The sequence below is a fragment of the Ictalurus punctatus genome, chromosome 10 (genome assembly GCF_001660625.3).
Source record: "Ictalurus punctatus breed USDA103 chromosome 10, Coco_2.0, whole genome shotgun sequence".
Taxonomy (NCBI): domain Eukaryota; kingdom Metazoa; phylum Chordata; class Actinopteri; order Siluriformes; family Ictaluridae; genus Ictalurus; species Ictalurus punctatus.
The window spans coordinates 708,537-731,308 of record NC_030425.2 but is presented as its reverse complement, the minus strand read 5'-3'; the positions used below and the strand labels follow the sequence as shown (position 1 = coordinate 731,308).

The window sequence follows — 22,772 nt, the reverse complement described above, 5'->3', positions numbered from 1 at the left end:
AAACCAGGGCATGATCAAAGCCTGTTGACTCGCGTCCAGAGGCAAACTGATGAATATTCCAGTCGACGAGAGCGTATATTGATTTTTGCCTTTCCTGAGTACATACGGTGTAGACCAAACAATTAGTAAATCTAACGACCGAATAAAGGAACTGGTGGCGCGAGTGTATTCCTCCTCCTGTTCAGTTTGGCGTCCGTGCTTGTGGTCTCTTCTATAGAGCGTTCCTCATATAATGCCCCCCCCCCCCCCCCCCCCCCCAAACAGGAGTCTACTTCAGCATGCCTCTGTTCACACTGTTTTGCATGATTTGTTTAATAGGGGCATATAAATACCTTGAGTTGTTGTCATGGCAACAATATAACGCTGCCGCAAGCCGACGTAAAGGTTCCTGAGCTGAAAAACAGAGCTCCCTGCTAACACGCGCTTAAGACGTGTGCATCGTGCTACTCTGACTTGTACAGTCGATGCTTCTTCTTAACATTCAGGACATACCTTTTTTGTTTACTGATTTCATTGTTGTGTCAGGAAATTGCATCAGTTCTCTGTGCCTTCTGGGTAAGCTTTTCTCCTAATATGTACAGTAACGTCTACTTCACCCCTCAAGCACACTACTTCACAGCTAGTAGCGCAATAATTTTGCTAGTGAGTACTTAACAAAGAGCATTTCTTCTTCTTCTTCTTCTGTGGGTTCTGCAGCAGACCGATATTCAGGCTGAACTGTCTCCCGTCTGTCAGCCTGGACGCTCGTCTGTGCATCAGGCATCCGATTTTCCACGAGCTTTTTGGCGCTTCTTTGCAAAGTGTGACGGGGCGTTAGCAACGGCTAAAATCGTTATGGGATGCTAATTACTAAACCACTTAGCTAAGTGGCACCACTCTGGCACTCGGGTCTCTTGAACCAACACGCCGCCTGCATTTTAAATAACTTGGCGTGACTCTGGCGCAGGGCTGGGCCTGTATTTCCGATACCTGTATAATAATCCGTATAAGCTGTCCAGCGTCATCCTCATAACATCCAGGTGAGGTGATTTATTCGTTAAAAAAAAAAAAAAAAAAAAAGTATTTCGTTTGTTATCATTATTATAACCAAGCATTTTTTTCTTCTTGCATTTTCTTTTATACTTCTTTTTTTTTACTCTGTTACCAAAAGTATGTGCACCCCTGACATTCACACCCATATATGTCCTTGTTGAACGTCCCAGTCCAGATTTATTCCACTCTATTTGCTGTTGATAATGTGCTCCACTCTTCTGGGAAGGCTTTCCACTAGATTTCGGAGCATGGCTGTGGGGATTTGTGTTCATTCAGTGAAGGTGTTCAGTGGAGTTGAGGGATCGAGGTGTTCTAGTCCAGCCTTCCTGGAGCTGGCTTTGTGCACAGGGGCATTGTCGTGCTGGAACAGGTTTTGGGCCTTTTAGTTCCACTACAGGGAAATTGTAACGCTAGAGCGTGCAAAGACATATCTGGATAATGCTCCAGAGCAGACCACTGGCGGTAACGCTGAAAGCTGATGATAAAGAAATATAGTTTCCAAAACACTGTATGAGCAAGGGGGGGGGTGTGTGTGTGTGAAGAATGTGGAGAAAAGACGCGCTGCACGTGCCACATTGAGCAAGCTGTGCCACGCGCCGGTGATTCCAGCTGCCAGGAGTCACGCGTGAGCCTCAAGACACCGTCCAACCTGCCTCCCGTGGCCATCCGGTCTCCTACAAACAAACCGAGTGTAATGGATTGAGAGAGGGAGCGAGCGAGCGAGCGAGGGAGGGTGTGTGTGTGAGTGTGTGTGAGAGTGAGTGTGAGAGAGAGAGAGAGAGAGAGAGAGAGAGAGAGAGAGAGAGAGAGAGAGAGAGAGAGAGAGAGAGAAAAAACGAGAAAACACACTAACCTGCTGGAGTGTAGCGGATAGGAGACGCGCGCGGTCTGACTGCTAGGCACGCGCGGGCTCTTCCACGCTTGTGACGGCACGAGAGGGAAACTCAATATATATTCCTAATTTGAGGGTTTTTTTTCTTCTTTCTCACAGTGAAAAAAAAAGAAAGAAAGAGAAGAATAGAGGAAAAGGCAGCCATGCGTCTGAACCGAGACGCCGAGGACGGCAAAGGTGAGTGAGAAAATACCATCATGGTACTTTCATAGTCTCTCTCTCTCTCTCTCTCTCTCTCTCTCTCTCTCTCTCTCTCTCTCTCGGCTATCCAGGGATGCTTTGACATGTAGGATTATTTTGGATAGCTTATATCACATATGCACAATTTCACGTGCAAACAGGTTTCTATAGAAACGTGCACGTGGAGGAAACGTGGTGTATATCATCAGATCAGGACACTTGTTGTTGTTGTTGTTGATCTTGTGCATTGTTGAGCGTTTGGATTCCAAGGTGCTTCCAAGCCATGCACAAGGTCATCACACCCTCAATCACACGCACAGTCATTAGTGTGTGTGTGTGTGTGTGTGTGTGTGTGTGTGTGTGTGTGTGTGTGTGTGTGTGAGAGAGAGAGAGAGAGACGGAGAGATGGTAAGGTCTCCATCTCCATGAGGTCCCACTGTCCACTCCTCCAGAGAGATCCATCCATCCGTCCATGCCCTGGTTGCCCTCTCCTCCTCCTGTTGCGCGGTGGGAGAAGTGAGGCTAAAATTAGACTCTCCTTCGCCTAGCTTGAGAATTAATACACACACACACACACACACAGGGAGAGAGCAGAACCACTGAGATGATCTCAGTGAGTCAGATTTAGATGTGATGATGATAATTCAGTGTTATCACTCTCTCTCTCTCTCTCTCTCTCTCTCTCTCTCTCTCTCTCACACACACACACACACACACATCAGACCAATTTCTCATCTGCAGGAGCAGCAGACTGTGTGTGTGTCTGTCTGTCTGTTTGCAGTCTATGTGCATGTGAAACATATATAATATAGTGTGTGTGTATGTGTGTGTGTGTGTGTATTATGTGTGTACTGTGTCTGTGGAGTGTGTGTGCTTGTACATAGTGGATATGCCCTGTATTTCGTGTGTGTATTGTGTATGTGAATGTTCCATGTGCTGTTTGTGTGTACTATCTGTGCATTGTGAGTGTCTGCCTTTGAAATCTGATTGTGTGTGTGTCTGTGTGTGTTGTGCTCTGATTGTGTATGCTCTGTAGACGTTTGTGATATGTGCATTATGAGTGTTTATCTTTGCAATTTTTGTGTGTGCATTATGTGTGTGTGTGTTGATATTTGTACATGCACAGCCTTGCATATTTTTAAGGAAGTGGTTCTGATTGGCCGAACTTAAGAGCGCTTCAGTTCATCACTCGTTTCTGACACTTTTTTTTTTTTTGGAAAATTCCTCACACATCTCAATGTGGACATATTGACTCTCTGTGTGTGTGTGTGTGTGTGTGTGTGTGTGTGTGTGTGTGTGTGTGGGCTAGCTCGCTGACAATGCTGTCCCTGTAGCATTCTCTCCTCTGAATCAACACGTGCTTTTGGAAGCAAGGACGCTGTTGTAGCGCACTGTATGTCCATGTTGAGGTTCAAGGGCGCACACACGTTGTCTTCGTATTTCATTCGGGGAAAAACCCGAATACAGCCGTATATATATTTCTCATTCAAATATGAGGAATCATCGTGCGTCTCTTTTAAAACACACACGTTATGAAATTTCCATCTCATCACTACTCTAGACAATCTGAAGGTGTAGTGTAGTAACGGTCTGGTGTGTTCCCAATGAGAAATAAAAATAAACCCGAGCGTGGTCCTGTGGAAGGAGGCGAGCCGGATCGTCTTGCTGCTCTGCCCTGATGTCACAGAGGCTGGTCCATTGGCTGAAGTAGCTCACGTGGTTAGCGACGTTTCTGACATGAAGGTCACACAGTGTCACACATCCCTCATACTCATGTTCCAGGTGGAAATGAAAAGAAAATTGCGTAAAAATCTACTCAACCACCACAACAAATGGCATCAGTAATCCATCTCTAGCTAATCATATAGACCTTTGTTTTTAAAATTTTTTTTAACCAGTTCAAATCTTTGCTATAGTGTCTGAGCGAGTTTGGCTTGGGCCACACCGAGATGCCATCATAATATTATTATTATTATTATTAGTAGTAGTAGTATTATCATCATCATCATCGTAATAAGTCTAGGCTGGGAGTAGGACGTTCGAGGTGAAGGGGGACTCATAAGCTAATCAATACACCATGACCCATTGTCTTAAACGTCATTCCAAATCATAGAGAGGCCCCGAGAGCGAGAGAGAACAAAAGATTTATCACTGACGTTAATCAGTGTGCCGAATGTAAATAGCAACAACACAGTCAACGATAATTGACCGTTTCGTACAAACAGCTAACAATAGCCTTCGTTCGTAACTTTAGACAGCGATATTTCGCCAGCTAGGACGCACCTTGTTTTGTGACATTCGTTAGCTATCAGTAATCTTCTATTATTACTTCCAGTATACGTGGGTATATTTGGGCGGGAAAGTTTTTCCCGCTAGTCGAAAACTCGAACGGTGGGACGAAAACTCAACGTGGGAACGCAAACAGCATCCGGCTTTTATTAAGAGGACGCACAGACGGTCTGCCGTCCAACTTAACTGTAAACGTTTCGGAAGCGGTTTTTATTTCATTTTTGGAAGGAGACTCCCTTGTCGGCGCTTCGTAACGGTCACGGTGCTTTTAAGGTCTTCAGGGCGGAGGAGTTTACGGTTTCTCTGTAAACAAATAACCACAATGAAACGTTAAATATGATGCGTTGTTTCATTTATTAACAAATTAAAGAATGGACTTGTCGGCAAATGGCTGTTGTATGAGCGGAATAAGCCGCTCCACTCTCCGGACTACGCCGTTATACGGCACTCCGCTTGGTGATATTGAACGTTCATGATGATGTCATTTGATATCATTTCTTGTCCTTGGTTTATGACAATTTATGATGGTTTACACTTTATGGCAATCATTATGCTGGTGTGTAGTAGTATATTTGGCATAAAACATATCAGTGTATTTTACTTTCCATGCTCGTTTACGCCTTTAAATTGGCATTTCACACCCTCTGCTTGTGTAGCCTGTTTTTTTTTTATCGTTTATCCTGTCAGTTTAGCCGTAGTTCTCCGCTTTATCGTCTCCTGTGCCGAGGCTTTTGGTGCGGTCCTTAACTAAACTCACTTGCCATCCTTAACAGGAAGCCATTCCGTGGCAATTTTTTGCTCGGTTATAAGGTCCTTCTGATCACCATTGCTGCGGTAATGCCCGTTTCTGCTTCCCTTTTGTGCTAGACTGATAGAGTGTCAGCACACACTGGGCATATGCTTACGTCCGGCGTGGTATATACGTTGCATACAATGCATTCGCAATTAAGTAATCAAGATGCGATTGAATCTTATAGACTTTCGGCTTTAATTCGAGGAGGGTTTAAACAAAGCGTTGCGTTAACTGTTTTGGAATTATAGCCTACTTGGATGCATAGTCTGGAACCCATGGACATCACCATTGGGTTGAGGTCTTCGGACATTTAAGGACATTTCATTTCGTCGTCGTAAGAAGTTCTCGGGTTGATTTCGCCGTACGTTTCAGGTCTTTATCAATCTGTACTGTGAAATGCCGTCCCATCAGTTTTGATTGAATCTGAGCAGAAATGAAATCTCTATCCACTTCAGACTTCATCCTGCTTCTTCTATCAGTAGTCACATCATCCATAAACACCAGTGGCCCTGTTCCATTAGCAGCCATACATGCCCATGCCATAACACTTCCTCCACCATGTCTGATAGAGGACGTGGTATATTTTGGATCATGAGCCCTTCCTTTCCTTCTCCATACTGTTTTTTTTTTTCTTCCCGTCATTCTGGTACAAGTTCATCTTGGTTTCATGTGTCCAAAGAATCTTATTCCAGAACTGCGCAGGCTTGTTCAGATGTTTTCTAACAAGTAATTTTCTAATCTGACCTTTGTGTTCTTGAGCATGAATATACCCGCTGTATAGAAGGTGTATCTCGATTGTAGACTTTGACAATGATACCTCATCCAGAGTGTTCTTGACTTGGCTAGATGTTGTGAAGGGGATTTTCTTCAACACCTCTTTGGACTGCATACTGAGAGTTCCTTTGAACAGCTACCGAATGCAAATTCAACACAACTCCAGACCTTTTTACATGCTTAATTTGTCATGAAATAACGAGGAAACGGGCCACGCCCAGCCATGAAACTGCTGAGCAGGGAGTTGTCCGGTTACTTTTGAGCCTGTGAAAATGAAGGGGCAAAATAACGAACAATTGCGTCGCTGTACATATACTTATGGACCTCACACTATGTACACTCATCAGAACGGACCGTGTATGATTGCATAACTTACAGAGAAGGTGTTCTATAGACCAGAATATAGAGAACGCTGGAGAAAGCCGAGCATCTCATCCTAGTATCGTGTTCATTACACCCTGACATCTATTAGCATCGCGGTCATCATACGGCTTCGCAAAGACGCCGTAAACGGTAAGTCGATTGATTAGGGAGTTTAAGGCATTAGAGACGCCTCTGAATGATGGAAAAAAAATCCCTAATCACATTTTAACACGCTCGCATCTTTATTCTGCAACCATCCTAACATGCTGCACGTAACGACCGTGCTTCAATGATAGATTAAGCCTGTAGACAACACACGGCATGACCAGTATGTGAAAGCATTGCAGCACACCAGCAGACTTTACCACGACATTCATAGACGGAATGATTCCAAAAGAACATAAACCTGATTTGAACCGCATTAGTTTCTCATCTGGAGGTCTGGAATAAAATATTTATGCGTCTCTTTGATAAAACTCTTGGCTCTGAAATGGATGACGTAACATGGATGTGAATTGATGTCAACCAACCTGATCATGATCACTGGATCATGAATTCAATTAGAGATCCATTTATTGTGTGTGTGTGTGTGTGTGTGTGTGTGTGTGTGTTATAAATTATATAACAGCTCATTTAATCAGGCTGTTATTTATTTTCATTTTCCTTCTAATAGACTGCCAGTAAGGATAGAACAGAAACAACATGGAAGCAGCTGAATGTCTGAGGTAGAGGTTGTGCATGGGTAGACGGGTTTTTTTTTTTTTTTGTTTGGGTTTTTTTTTGCGCATGAGTAAAGGATGTATTCAAAAATCCCGCTCCCCAGCCGTTCCCGACGGAATTGTGTAAACTGAATTTTTTTTTTTTGTTGCATGAGTATATACAACAAAAAAATATCAAATGAGATCAACAGATAAATAAAACAAGACTAACTGGCGTATTTGTGTTTCACAGATCCACAGTTGGTTTGCAGAAATCTTCTTCCATGTTTACAGGGCCTTGCTTTGTCCTGCAAGCTTCATATCTGACATCTGCACCATCTGAAACAAAAATTCTCAACATCTGGACCTTGCTTGTGACTCACTGACTCGCTCATTCTGACTCACTCACTGAATCACTCACTCACTGACTCGCACTGACTCACTGACTGACTCAATCACTGATTGACTGACTCACGGAATCACTCACTCACTCACTCACTCACTGAATCTCACTGGTATTTTTGCCCAAAAATTGCTCAACATCCTGCAGGATTGGATGGAGACTGTTGTGTTGATGAGCAGAAATTTTGGAACATCTTTCCTTCTAGGTTTGGCTGGTACTTCACATCAGTAGCACTATCCTTGTATCCTTGCTGGTTAAGAGTAAGTGCATTGCTGCTTCTCATCTCCAGTTTATTTTTTCATTTTGTATATATATTGTGTATGTGTGTGTGGATTTTTTGGCGTTGAGTTGTTAGGGGAATTTGAGTGATTGAGTTGTCCAATCGCAGCGGAGCTTCAACAGGCCTGATCTAAGCAGCAGATTTCCTGGCCTTGGTCTGATTGTGCCTGGCAGGGATCAAACACAGTGCCTGGACGCTTTTGGCATGTGCTCTCCGCTCTGAGGCGTCAAGGGCTGCGCAAAAAAGCAGCAGTGCGAGCAGAGCCCCGAAAGAACGGACGTTGAGAGTGCCTCTTCGCCACCTGTGCTCACTCCGCATGACTTCTTCAGGATTTTCCAGAGCAGCGTTCAGGTTGCTGATGCCCGGTGGCACTGCAGGCATGCAGCATGTGCTGGCAATAACCTTCAGAAGGACCGTCTCTTGCACGAACATGCTGAGCATGGATACAACCGAGTTGTCCTTTTGTCTTTTTGTTTGTTTTTTTGTTTGCTTATTATTATTATTATTATTATTATTATTATTATTATTCAGCTCACCTCAAATAGAAAAAAGGTTGCTATTTGGAGTGCTACAATAGATCCTAGTTCATGTCTGGTGTGTGTTCTGCTCTGAAACGTTCCCACTATGTGCTTTGTGACAGATGTTCATGCAGCACGCCAGGTCTTTCGGAAGTGTGACGTGACCGTGTGTTGAAATGTAGCGATAGCAGGTGCTAAACACCACCACGATACCCATGTGTGAGAAGAAAGCTAATATTAGTATTGTGGTCCTAATTATAAAACTCTACAGTCATTGCTTTCATATTGTGCAAAACTATCCCCGTTCTCACACCGCCTGTGCAAAAATAAATAAAAAATAATTACCTAATCAGTGTGCAGGTTTGACTAATTGTGCATTCCGCAGCAGACGCGCTCCCGATGTCGTGAGTGTCGTTGGCATTTCTACAGCGTTGCAGAGAGGTTAAGAACACATTGAGAAGGTCAAGCAGTGGTGACAGCACTGAAAGTGTGTTTACATGTATTTGTTTGTGTGCACGAGGGCGTGTTTATACCTCTTAATGGGGACTTGTTGTAATATACAGTGGTGCTTGAAAGTTTGTGAACCCTACATTTCTGCTTAAATATGACCTAAAACTTCATCAGATTTTCACACAAGTCCGGTAACTGTTGATCAGTCCTACACATCGGCTTGGAGGAATTTTAGCCCGTTCCTCAGTACAGAACAGCTTCAGCTGCTTGCTTCAGGTTCTTCTACAACATTTCTACTGGATTAAGGTCAGGACTTTGACTTGGCCATTCCAAAACATTCACTTTATTCTTCTTTAAGCGTTCTTTGGTAGAACGACTCGTGTGTTTAGGGTCGTTGTCTTGCTGCATGACCCACTTTCTCTTCAGATTCAGTTCATGGACAGATGTCCTGATATTTTCCTTCAGAGTTCTCTGGTATAATTCACAATTCATTGTTCCATCCGTGATGGCGAGTCGTCCTGGTCCAGATGCAGCAAAACAGGTCCAAACCATGACACTACCACCACCATGTTTCACAGATGAGATCAGGTTCTTATGCTGGAATGCAGTGTTTTCCTTTCTCCAAACATAACGCTTCTCATTTAAACCAAAACTTCTATTTGGGTCTCATCCATCCACAAAACATTTTCCATTAGACTTCTGGCTCGTCCACGTGATCTTTGCTACCCTTCTGCAGTTCACTAATATTATTTATCTAGAGCAGTGGTTTTCTCCTTGCAGCCCTGCCATGCATTTCATTGTTGTTCAGTGTTCAGCTGATGGTGGACTCATGAACATTAACATTAGACAATGTGAGAGAGGCCTTTAGTTGCTTAGAAGTTCCCCTGGGTTCCTCTGTGACCTGGTGGACTATTACACGTCTCGCTCTTGGAGTGATCTTTGTTGGACTCCACTCCTCGGGAGCGTAACAATGGTGTTGAATTTCCTCCATTTCTACACAATCTGTCTGGCTGTGCACTGGTGGAGTCCAAACTCTTTAGAGATGGTTTTGTGACCTTTTCCAGCCTGATGAGCTTCAACAACAACTCTGAAGTCCTCAGAAATCTCCTTTGTTCGTGATACACTTCCACAAACACCTGTTGTGAAGATCAGACTCTGATAGATCCCTGTTCTTTAAATAAAACCGGACGTTCACTCACTCACACCTGATCATCATCCCACTGACTGAAAACACCTGACTCTAATCTCACCTTCACATTAAACCGCTAATCTAAAACTTTCACACATTTTTATGTAATACTGGATCATTTTCCTCAATAGATGGATTTCCACTGATCCATCGTGCTGAAAAGTTCCAGTTTTGTTTCATCGCTCCACAGAACAGAATCCCAAAACTTCTGTGGATTATTTATATGATTTTGAGCAGCTTTACTTGTGCTTTTGGGTCAGTAGTGGTGAACGTCTTGGAGTTCTGGCATGGAAACTTTCTGTGTTTAGTACACACCTTACTGTGCTCGCTGAAACCTCAGCGCCTGTTACACCAAGTCTTGCTGCAGGTCTCTTGCAGTCACTCGAGGGTTTTTCACAAACCTCTCAGAAATCTGATTGCAGCCGTTGATAGTTTTCTTTTTCTGCCCCGTCCAGGTATTTCATAAATTTTCTGCCCCTAGCCAGTTCAGGTATTTCATGTGTTCCAGCTCAAGCACACTTGGTTGAACTAATGAAGATTAGTTGCATCAGGTATGCTTGAGACAACACCTGTTTTGCATATTTTTGCTGTTGTGAGGGATTCTATTCAGGGGGGTGAATAATTTTGAAACTGAATAAATCATTATAAATTGGCTTTTCAGTTGAATTTGAGGAAAGCGATTGAAGCATTCGTTGTGTTGAACTATTTCAATCGCTTTTGTTTGATTTGTTCATCGGAAACAGCTGAAAGTCTGTACATTCTGACAATAAACCTGATTTGCACTGGGGGGGGGGGGGGGGGATTATTTGATTGCAATTGTATTTATATATACTGCTGTGTGTTATGAGTCCAGAGACAGGGTCAGTTCTGCAGAAGAGGGACACAGGAAGGCTGCGTCATAAACAAGAGAGCAAGTGAGGGATTGAGACGGAGACGAGACGACAGGTGAGACAGAGAAGGTAGTAAAATGTGAGCTGACCTCACTGGCTTTGTTTCCTTTCTTGCTGTTTTATAAATGCCTGAAGGTAATTGCTTGTTAATGGCAGGGTCCTTCTGGTCAAAGGCCTCGTTAATATTACAGACGGAGAGAAGAAGCAAAAAAGCAGGAAATGAGCAAGATTTAAAAGGTTGGCGGAGGAGGAGCAAGAGTGCAACCTGCAGTTAGAGAGAGAGAGAAGGTATTAGTCAGGTATGTAATTGCTGACTGTAAGACCGAGGAAAAAAACGAGTGGGGCAGATCAACATAGTGAGACACAGAGTCTCATTGCGGTTGATCAAAAAGTATCTCACACACACACACACACACACACTATTATTATTCATATGAGGGCAACATTTAGTTCCTCAACTCACAGCAAAACAAATAGTGGATCTCCCGCAAGCATCGTCATAGAGACCTGACCTCTGACCCTCAACGCCAAAAAGAATTAGTGATGGATTTCAGGATGTCAAAACAGAGGAGCTGGATTTCTATTAGCCGTGACACAGGCAGGACCGCAGGCTTTTTCTAGCTTTTTTTTTTTTTTTCCTGAGTCAGAGAAATGTTTTCGGTTTCCTGTGTATCAGTGTGTTTCTTTTAGTCATTAAACTACTACCTACATTTGTACACAGTGGTGCAGTCTGGCTTCCTGGTGCGTTCCTCGCTCTGTAAACGTAGTTTCTATCCACTGTCTTAACACGTGACCGAAAGAACGACGTTCTGGGAGTGTTCCTGAAATCATTGATCGGCTCACTTGCGAGTCACATGACTTCTGACCTCTGACATGCCAGCTCATGCAACTTACACAAACGTTACAAAATGGCATCGTCTAACGTAGTCTAAAAGATTACATCTGTAAGCACTAACCCTGCAATCAATCTTAACAATGATCCTACTGGTGTGCAGAATGAATGGTTATGAATTTGCAATTGTGAGAAAGTATTCGCCCTCAATTTCACATTTTCCACTTCAAGGCTCCCATGAAGAAAGGTGTTTTTTTTTCTTCCTTCTCTTGCTTTGCACAGACTCGTGTTGCGCATTTACAATCCTGAGCCGTGTTATTTCGTTTGTTTTCCCAGTTAATGCTTATGGATTTTCTGTCTTTGACTCCGTCTCTCTATAGTGACCTGTAGTCTCAGCCTCAGACTTTGAGAATGCTGAAGGATGCAGTTTGACTGGAGGTCTGCACGTCTGGCTTCCAGTAGGGAAATAGTTTTGAACACGGTGAGACATCGAGCGAACCTTTCTGAGCACGATGTATTCGCTAGACTGAAAAATTCTTTCTTTTAGAAAAGTTTTGTGTGGCGAGCAAGCAGGAAGATGGTGTTTGGTCAGTCATTGGTTATCATGCGTGTCCATCAAATCCTCTTCCTGTCTTGGCCACGCTTATTGACGAGACGTAGCAGACTGTCGAGGGAAGCTAAAAGTCTGTCGTGAGAGACCATGTACGTATTGCTGTGACGCCTGATGATGATTTCCAGATCGTCCTTAATGAACACACACTTGCAAGTCAAGACACGTCTTTTATTTTTGTGTGTGTATGTGTGAAAGGAAAGTGCTGCTGAGGCTGGAGGAAGTTACACCATGAGATATGCTAATGAACCATTATTTTAATAAAATTCGAACTCTAGCAGGTTCTCGAACACGTAGGATTTCCTTAAACTTAAAAAGAACTTTGCACTAATACCGTTGTGATCGCTGCACAGGTTTATTTTATGAACATATTTTATGAACATGATCTAAATGAACTACTAAATATGAGGTACATTAGACAGCTATGCAGCATCATTATTCTTTATGGGTACTAATGGAGTGCAATTTATTGCTGAACTTTACACCCACCAAACGCAAACCCGTTACTGGTGTAGAGCTAAAAATGTATTGTGTTAACTGTTAAGGAGGTGAGATGCTGATCAGTTTGGTGAAGGTCTGGTGATGGACGTGTCCAGTCTAAACCCTTCCACTTTCCCCCTGATGAAGTCCTGTGTTGAGGTGGAAGTGTGTTTTGGATCGTTGTCTCGCTGCATGACGAAGTTCCTCCTGATTCATTCGAATGTATAAATCTGCAGACAGGATGTTCCTGTAAACTTCTGAATTCATTCTGCTGCTATCATCACGAGTTCATCATCAATAAAGATCAGTGAGAACGTTCCAGAAGCAGCCGTGCAAGCCCGAGCCATGACACTACCTCCACCATGTTCCACAGATCAGCTCGTATGTTCTGGATCATGAGCAGTTCCTTAACTTTGGCCTTTCCATCACTTTAATAGAGGTTCATCTCGGTTACAAAACTTTTGTGGATCATCTCTGTATTTCTTTGTGGATTCTAGTCTGATCTTTCTGATTCGTACTGATGATGAGTGGTGCGCATCTTGTGGTATGGCCTCGATATTTCTGCTCTCGAAGTCTTCTTCAACCGGTGGATTGTGAGACCTTCACCCTGCCCTGTGGAGGTTGTTGGTGATGCCACTGACTGTTGTTTTTGGGTTTTTCTTCACAGCTCTCACAATGTTTGTCACCAACTGTTGTTGTTTTCATTGGCTGACCTAGTCTGTGTCTGTTTCTCAGTACACCAGCGATTTTTTCTTTTTCAGCACATTCCAGATTGTTGTATCAGCTATGCGCAATGCTTGTGCAATGCCTCTGATTGATTTTCCCTCGTTTCTCAACCTCCAAATGGCTTACTGTTCTCCCATAGACTGCTGTCTGGTCTACATGTTGGTGTATCCTTTTTAAGAACAAATGCAGTCTTCACAGAAGAAACCCAGAGCTCAAACCTTAGAGTAGATTCAGTAGTTCAGTGCTATTAATTGTTTAAACAATCGATCTAACAGTACACTGGGTAAACACTGAGCTGGGAAAACACCCATCACGTGGCACCGTGCACACACACATTCACACACACTCATTCACACCTACAGGTAATTTAGAGTCGTCAGTACACTTTTTGGCATGTTTTTGTTTCTTGGAGGTAGAACGAGCACGAAAGAGGGCACAGAGAGACAAGCTCCCAGCAACAAATCATTCATAGATAATTCCACAGGCTTGGTGGGTGGGGGTGGGGGGAGGGGGGGAGTGTTCGAAGGAGACAGATACAGCTGGAGACAGAGAGAGAGCGAGACACAAACAGGGGAAAGAGATATGGAGCTCATTTTATGGTCCATTCATAAAGGACATACCCGTGTGTGTGTGTGTGTGTGTGTGTGTGTGTGTGTGTGTGTGTGGTGCATAACCATCTCTGGTTTACTTCAGTCCTCCTGACTCACTCATTTGTGTTCGCACACAGACACACTGCTGTCTTGTCGCCGTCCTTCCTCCATCCCCTCGCTCTCTCTGTCTTTCCTCCCACAGTCTCGTGTGTCTCTCAGAGCTTCTCATCCACCATCTGAACAGCATTTCTACCCACCATCTGCGTGTCATCCGGACTCTCCTCGGTGCTTTCCATAGGCTTGGGGATCAGCCTGTCTGGCTACGCAGTAAACCTGCTTGAACTGACAGTAATCCAGGCGTTCATTAAACAAGTAACGAGTTAATAATCTGGAACAAATGAAGTCGTCATACATTAAAAACTAGAAGAGCAAATTACTCGTCATTATCTGATGCGTGTGCCAATGTTTGAAATGAAGGTAATTAAAGCATCGCTCAGTGTGTGAGTGATCAGGGATTAATATGTTAATAAGCATGTGGCCATTGTTTGTGTTCATCCTACACTCTTTAAAAAAAATAATAATAATAATAAAAAGATTTAGTGGTGGAGGAGGAGGCATCCCAGTCGAAGCTGCTGACGTTGTGTACCACTTGTTCTTTCTGTTTACACCATGGTAATATGTAGTCACAATACAGTTAACAGAATAGCTTTGGGACACAATAAGAATAGACGATTTTGTCCCTGGTACACTGAAGGAAACTCACCAGCCTAAAACAGTATATTTACATTTTTTAATAACTGGCTGTGATATAATTAAACCATTTGGCCTTGAAACATCTGCTTCCTTAAAGGCAGCATTCATTTAGCAAACATGGCTTACTGAGGTTTGAAGAGGAACAATGCTAGGGTTTGGGTTAAATTTGGGAAACAAATGAAGAATTTCAAAGAACATTAAAAAAAAACAAAACAAAAGCTAACAATCGATAAGACCCGCTTTTTTCCAATTTAGCCTTCCAATGACATGATTAAAAATAAGCACAGGGTATAAATAGCGACTTCCTCTTAGAGTGTCATTGCCAAGTCCTGGGTGTTGCTGCTCCGATGGTGAGAACATAATGAGAAGGTCAACCACTATGTGTGTGTGTGTGTGTGTGTGTGGTGATAGCGTGGTATTAGCAAAAAGAGAGAAATGATCTATTATACATACACACGTGTACAATATCGCCTGTCCTTGGGAGGAAAAGGTTGGGAGGAAACTGGGGTCAAAGTTCAAGGATTAGCTCCTGGAATTGACCGGGTTAATGGCCTAACGGTGGCAGCTTTACATTGCTGAGATTTGAAATCTTAACTTTTTTAATTAGTAGCCCGGGGGGTGGGGTGGGCATGCGGGTGGGGGTGCTGTTCACATCTCACAGTATGAGCTTCATTAATCCTTTATTAGCTCTTGTGGGTGGTGACTGGGAGTGGACGGACACGCTATGTTCAGACCCTCGACATTTGCTTGTATCTTGTTTGGATGAGCAAATGAGGCTTAATTGTAGCTACCATGCAATATAAAACATTAACGCTGCCTATGAATCTTGTTTAATCGGTTGTTCCTCCGTGCTGTATCCCTGCCTGCAAGACGTCCTATATCGTTACGGCATGATTCCGAAATGCAACGGTCAACAGCAGGAAGGTAAACCTTCAGATTTCTCTTCAAGCATTGCACGCTGTGTGTAAGTCTCACCCATCACTGAAATCCACCAGATGAAGTTCCCGGCCGGACCTGTGAGAGCTGCGCCACTCAGGAACAAATGTCAGTTCATTTGAATTCAGTAACTTCAGGTTCTGAATCTTAGTAGTATCAGAAAACAATCCTTATGGCTGGGATAAATCTTGCCAAAGCTAGCCCACACTCAGGTTTATGTCTACTGTTGTTTATGTCAGACTTGTCTCTGGTGGTTGTTCCTACCACTCTCTAAGATTTTAACTAGTTTAATTAAACAAGTCCGGTGAAAGGAAATCTTCTATATAGTCTATATTTTTGTCTGGAGCTCGGCCTCCATGTTGTTTTAGGTTGAAATATAGGAAGTGGACTGGTGTGTTGTTTCTCTCTGAGCTAAGTCAAGGAGCCATCGGTGCTTAGATGAATGAAAACTAAAAGAGGGACAGGAGACACGAGGAGGCCGAATTTATAAGCTGTGCTTTTATTTATTTACGAGAGAAATGGAGAGACATTTTTATGCCTTTTTTTTGCCCTGAGTGTTACCGCTTGATGCACTGCAGAGTACATAATGAAATTTCTCTGATATTTAGATGGTGGAAAAGTGTTCATCATGGATTGAATGCCATTTTAATGTTGAATTAGATTGCAGGCCAGGGAAAGGTCTTCACAATGCAAAGACCTCGCACAGTTGATAACTGAAACCCCTTGCCTTGCCACACATTGATCAAATGATCAGATACTCATGGCCAGATATGCTTTCTGTGTCTCCAAGCCATGGATGGCTCTGACGTTGGCAGGCTTTGAACTTGATCTCCTGGCGAAAGAGGTCACAGTCTGTTACATTTCTACCCTGTTTAGAGTGGTCTCTTCAAGAACGTCCCCACCCCCTTCCACAGGACATATAAGGGCTCGTATTTGGGTTTGATGAGGATGAAAAAACGTGTGCCTTTGCAATCAAGACTTGAACACCAATGGGAAATTATCAACATGCTCTCCAGTAGCACCACCATCATCAAAACAGTGTTGAGGGAATATCTTTTGGAAGAATTTTGGTATTCATTGCTCCAGAGAAGTTGCCATGGTGCATTAAAGCTGTTCTGGCAGCGCCTTTTGGCACAGCACTTTACAAAAACTCGTTGATTTGTCACCCAAATCAACTCATCAGTTGCCATCAGGGTCTGTCACTTATAATAAATCAAATACCTTAATGTTAGGTGCTGATAGCTCGCTACTATTATTTTGCAATTATTCCATATTATATAGCAAAATACCCAAAAACAAACATGGATAATCAGTGATTTTAAAGGAGAAGACCAGAAAGTGTAACTGGGGGGGGACTGAAGCGGAAAACCAAGGCTGAGCAATGCACATATACCGTGAGCAATACTTCGCAATCGAATCAATGACGTAACATGGAACACCTGGACACAATCGGAAAACAAGGGTGGAATTTGTGGAAATGAGAAGTAAGTATTAGACAAAATACAGCACTAAATATGGTTATGCCAAGACACTCTCGTTAATTAAACACGAATGAGCTTGGATACGTTTAGATAGCTAGTCAGTTAGAGCACTCTTGTACCTCATACGGAGTCCGGAAATGCCTTCACGCAAGGATGACCTAGTGTGAGTAACCAAGTGCTGAAGTGCCACCACTTTCAGCACACAGGCCTCACAACATGCAATCAGATCTCTCTGTCCTCTGTCTGCCATGGTGCAGGTCTGATAGCTGTAATTTGTGTTTTAATAGACAAACACTGATGTGGCTAACTGAGTTAGTTGCCCTATTTTCTTTTTCAATTCACGCTGTCAATCAGAGCCAGATAGAAGGTCCTTGCGTGATGGCACACATCTGAACTCCCAAATGTTAATTGGTAGAGATTTTGTTTTTCACTCATGAGAGCTCATCAATATGTGAGAAACATATCTTATAATTTTTTCAAGTGCTACGAGGTATTAGATGCACTCTAGCAGCTAAGCACCTGTAAAATGTTTTTTTGTGTGTCATAAGTCACAAATGGATGTGGAACTGAGCGTGTTGTTTTCACATTAGATCAGTAGATTCCTCTGAGTGTTGGAGTCTGAGAATGAGACGGAGAGATTGAGTGTGTGTGTGTGTGTGTGTGTGTGTGTAGGTGGGTCTAAATGGAGGTCGCAATGCTGAAGTTGCCCCTGGATGTGCGATGATTCATAACGCCTCCTGAATCTTGACTAAAATACAGACATTTCCATACAAGGCAATGGAAACCGATGCTGTAAGAAGAGCGTCTATATCATGGCATGATCGAGTGATATCGAAGCTATCTTCTTCCTCAGGTCTCAAGAGCATTAAGAACAAAGAGTGCCATTACAGGAAGAGACAGCAGGCTTTATTGTTGTGCTTGGTAATCCTAAGCGGTATGAAGAAGCATTCTTCCTTTGTGTTTCATTATGCCAGGATGTTAACTACTTGAATCCCTGCTATCATCTGAGGTTTTGTTACATGGCTTTTATAAAGGGACCTTAAAGGCAATGAAACAAACTGATAGCAGCTTTGGCAAATTCAATCCCGGTCACTAATCTAAAGACTAAGTACATTTGTGTCCCAAGTTCCAGTACCAACGAACAGGCTGTGTCCAGGGGAAGAATACCAGTGTTACTGTTTCACAGCTCTAGGGTTTAATCCTAAGATTTGGCCTACTGTGAAGCTGCGACAGGAGTTACGATGCGTGAGGATATAATCCTAACATCAGACCTACTGTGAATCTGCAGCAGGAATCGGGCCGCTTGGGGGTTTAATCCTAAAATCAGACCTACTGTGAATCTGCGACAGGAATCGGGCCGCTTGGGGGTTTAATCCTAAGATCAGACCTACTGTGAATCTGCGACAGGAATCGGGCCGCTTGGGGGTTTAATCCTAAGATCAGACCTACTGTGAATCTGCGACAGGAATCGGGCCGCTTGGGGGTTTAATCCTAAGATCAGACCTACTGTGAATCTGCGACAGGAATCGGGCCGCTTGGGGGTTTAATCCTAAAATCAGACCTACTGTGAATCTGCGACAGGAATCGGGCCGCTTGGGGGTTTAATCCTAACATCAGACCTACTGTGAATCTGCGACAGGAATCGGGCCGCTTGGGGGTTTAATCGTAAAGTCAGACCTACTGTGAAGCTGCGACAGGAATCGGGCCGCTTGGGGGTTTAATTCTAACATCAGACCTACTTTGAAACTGTGACAGAAATCAGACTGCTTGAAGGTTTAATTCTAAACTCTGAAGCTGTGACAGGAATCAGGCTGGTTGAGAAACCAGAATGCCTGCTAGTCCGGACAGAACTAGCAGGTGGTTAATGACGTCATGCACAATGTCAGCAGGCAGTGTGCTGCTGTCCTCGTCAGAGTGGTCAGGCCTCTGGACAGCCTTTGTTCTCCGACTGTCTCCAGCTGCCTTGTCACTGGGGTAACCTGGGCTTGCATAGGCTGTAGACCCCCCTCAAAAGATTTCCAGGGGAGGCTCGTCTCTGGTCAGTAGAAAAACCTTTCTCGTGAAGCTAGAGAACTCAGTGGTGTTCTCCAGGTCTGAGCATCCTTGGGAGATCAGGTTTTCAGCCCGGCTTTACCCGGTAAGCTATGATAGCATGACTCTCATTCTCTTGCTCTCGTCAGGCTTGGGGTCTGCCAATCTGTCACACTTAATCTGTCTGGGGGAAACCGTATGCCATCATATGCACTCGGTGCAACCCAGGGAATCGAGGGCAGGAGAAGCAGCTAGTTCTACAAAAATGATAATGAGGCCTTCCTGCATCATTTCAAACGTAACTCACCAAGTCACGTGATGCGAGTGCGTACGCTCAGTGTTGTGTTCACTAAGAGCAGTCCAGTAATCTAAGCCGGCAGAACCAACTGGTAATTATCCGTCCTCAGAAAACCGAGGAAACGAGCAAACTTCATCCTAAGAAAGCACGGAACACCAGGTTTTTCGAAACATATCAGTAAATCCACAAACTAATCAAAAACCGAGAACAGGCGAGTTTAGTCTGGAAATGCAAGAATCACAATACAGGGGCGGAGATTAGACTCAAAGCTGTGGATCCGATACAACCCTTATCAGGATGAAGTGATCACTGAAAATTAACGGATGAACGAACGAATGAATGAAAACAAGAATAAGAATGCGTGGCCGGCTTAGGGCTTCCGTAAATAATAATAATAATAATAATAATAATAATAATAATAAACCGACCTGATGAACAATGTTGGTTGGCAGTCAGTTTATTATTATTATTATTATTATTATTATTATTATTATTATTATTATTATTATTGACGTCACATCTGTTTTTCTTGGCACCTTAAAGGCACAGACTCTGTGCACTGTCTGAGATTTGTATTACTGAAATGAAATTAGGTGTACCACAGTTGTATAAGCGAATGAATGTTTGATAGGCAAAATGACAGCACCTGATTGAAGGCTGGTACATTCTCTCTCTCTCTCTCACACACACACACACACACACACACACACACACACACACACACACACACACACACACACACACACACACAGAAAGAGAATGAAAAAAAATCCACATTGCCAAGAACAGATGGCGAGACATCTAATTTCAGACTGACTGACAAGGCATGCCAAGACATATCAGTCAGGGGAAGAGCAGAACACACACACACACACACACACACACACACCCACACACACACACACACAGGTAACAATGCAGGCCTATATGTTTCGATAAGTTAATGGTTTATTTGAATGTTCCTTTTTTCCTCCAATGTAATTTTGAAAAAGTCCAAATTTGTAACACACACACACACACACACACACACACACACACACACACACACGCACACGATCTAGCAGGACTGCAGATCAGGAACCATCAAATCTTCAAATGCTTAGAGATGAAAGTGAATAGACGATGGAGATACGGATAGAAACTCCAACCTTCTCACACTTGCTCTTTCTCTATTTCACCCTATTTCACTCCCCATCCTTCTGTCCTTACGTCTTTGTTAATCCTCTTCTTTCATATCTCCTTTTCTTTTCACTCGTCTTTTGTCCTTGTACAACCCCAGCTCCAAAAAAGTTGGACGGGGCGATTTAGGACTAATAGTTTGTGACAAGTTGAAATAAGGTGATGTGAAACAGGTGAGGCGATTGTCTAATCGTAGTATATAAAGAGCCCCCAGAAAGGGCAGAGTCCTCCAAGAGTAAGGATGGGTCGAGGCTCACTGATCTGCCAACAGATGCGTCAGAGAATAATCCAAAGCTTTGAGAACAACATTCATTCCTCAAAGACAAATCGGTAGGATTTTCAGCATATCAAATTTTACAGTCCACAATATAATTAAACGAGTCAAGGAATCCGGTCAAATCTCGGTGCATAAAGGGCGAGGTCGAAAACTACTCCTGAATGCGCGTGATCTCCGATCCCTCAGACGTCACCGTCTTAAAAACCGTCATGAGTCCGTAATGAGATCCTGACATGGGCTCAGGGATACTTTGGTAACTCTTTGTCAGTCGACACCATTCGCCGCTGCATCCACAGACGCAAGTTAAGGCTTTACTATGCAAAGCAGAAGCCGTACATCAACACTTTCCAGAAGCTCCACCCACTTCTCTGGACTCAGTCTCATCTGAGATTTGTGGTCCGACGAGTCAACATTTCAAATAGTTTTTGGAGAAAACATTCGTTGTGTTCTCCGGGCCAAAGAGGAAAAGGACCATCCAAGCTGTTATCAGCTTCAGGTCCAAAAGCCAGCGTCTATCATGGTATGTGGGTGCGTCGGTGCCCATGGTATGGGGGCGTGTCAGTGCACATGGCATAGGGGTGTGTCGGTGCCCATGGTATGTGGGCGTTTCAGTACCCATGGCATGGGTAACTCACACATCTGTGAGGGCAGCCTTAATGCAGAAAGATATGTACACATTTTGGAGCAACATACGCTGCCATCCAGAGCAGGACAACGCCGCACCACATTCTGCCCAGATTACAAGCGCATAGTTGCGTAAGCAGAGAGTGTGGGTGCGAGCATGGCCTGCTGCAGTCCTGACCCGTCTCCCGTTGAGAACGTGTGGCGCATTATGAAGCGCAGAATTAGGAAATTAAGTCCCTGTACAGCTGCGCAGCTGAAGAAATGCATAATGGATGAACGGGGGAAAATTCCGCTTGCTAAACTTAACCACCTGGTGTCTTCACTCAGCGCCCAAACGTGATATTAAAAGAAAAGGTGATGTTGCACAGCGCTAAACAGTCGACTGTCCCACTTTTTTTTTGCAGTGTGTTGCAGTCATCAGATTTGAAAAGAGTGTATATTTTCAAAAATAAATTATATTCACAGTAAAAGTAAAACATCTAATAATGTGTGTTCAGTCTAGTACAGGGTGAACTGAATGTTCAAACCACTCTTTTTGTTAGGTTTTTTTTTTCGTTCCATACTGTCCCAACATTTTCGGAATTGGGGTTGGATAAAAATCTCCACTCCCCTCTCCTCTCCACTCCTCTCTTCTCTCCTCTACTCTTCTCTCCTCCTCTCCTCTCCTCTGTGTATTTATTTATGAATGGTAGATGTTGAATTATTTACATCCACTCCCAAACACACATACTCACTTACCCTTGACAGAATAAATGTTTAAAACACAGTTCTTCTACTTCTTTTTTTTTTCTTTCTTTCCTGACCTGATTATACCACATAAATCAATTAATTAGTGGCGTATTCAGTTCCGTGTTATTAGTACAGCGTGTTTAACAGCGGACATTGTCCCACGTCAGCTTTACAGAAATATATCAATTCAGGATATAGATTTTAAGTGTATGAATTTATCCTTAATGAGCAGCCAGAGGAGACGGTGGTGAGGAAAAACTCCCTGAGACGATATAAGGAAGGCACCGTGAGAGGAACCAGACTCAAAAGCGAACCCATCCTCATCTGGGTGACACCGGATAGTGCGATTATAAATAAATACACCCCTTCTATAAATGTGCCAACACTACATGGTCAAATAGTGCAGTTGTGTAAGCTGGAAATCCATTACAGTTTCTACAGGAAGTCTGTTGTGTTGAACTTCTTCACTGTTCAC

At 43.4% G+C, this 22,772-nt stretch overlaps 1 protein-coding gene across 1 annotated transcript in view; it reads left to right on the top strand.

Moving 5' to 3' along the window:
- Positions 1-1,808: 1,808 nt before the first annotated feature.
- syt7b (synaptotagmin VIIb) overlaps positions 1,809-22,772 on the top strand; it is a 91,367-nt gene continuing 70,403 nt past the window's right edge. The window contains exon 1 of the mRNA XM_047158254.2: positions 1,809-2,101. Within this exon, the coding sequence (XP_047014210.1) occupies positions 2,068-2,101 (34 nt within the window). The 5' untranslated portion in view covers positions 1,809-2,067. The remainder of the gene's footprint in view (positions 2,102-22,772) is intronic.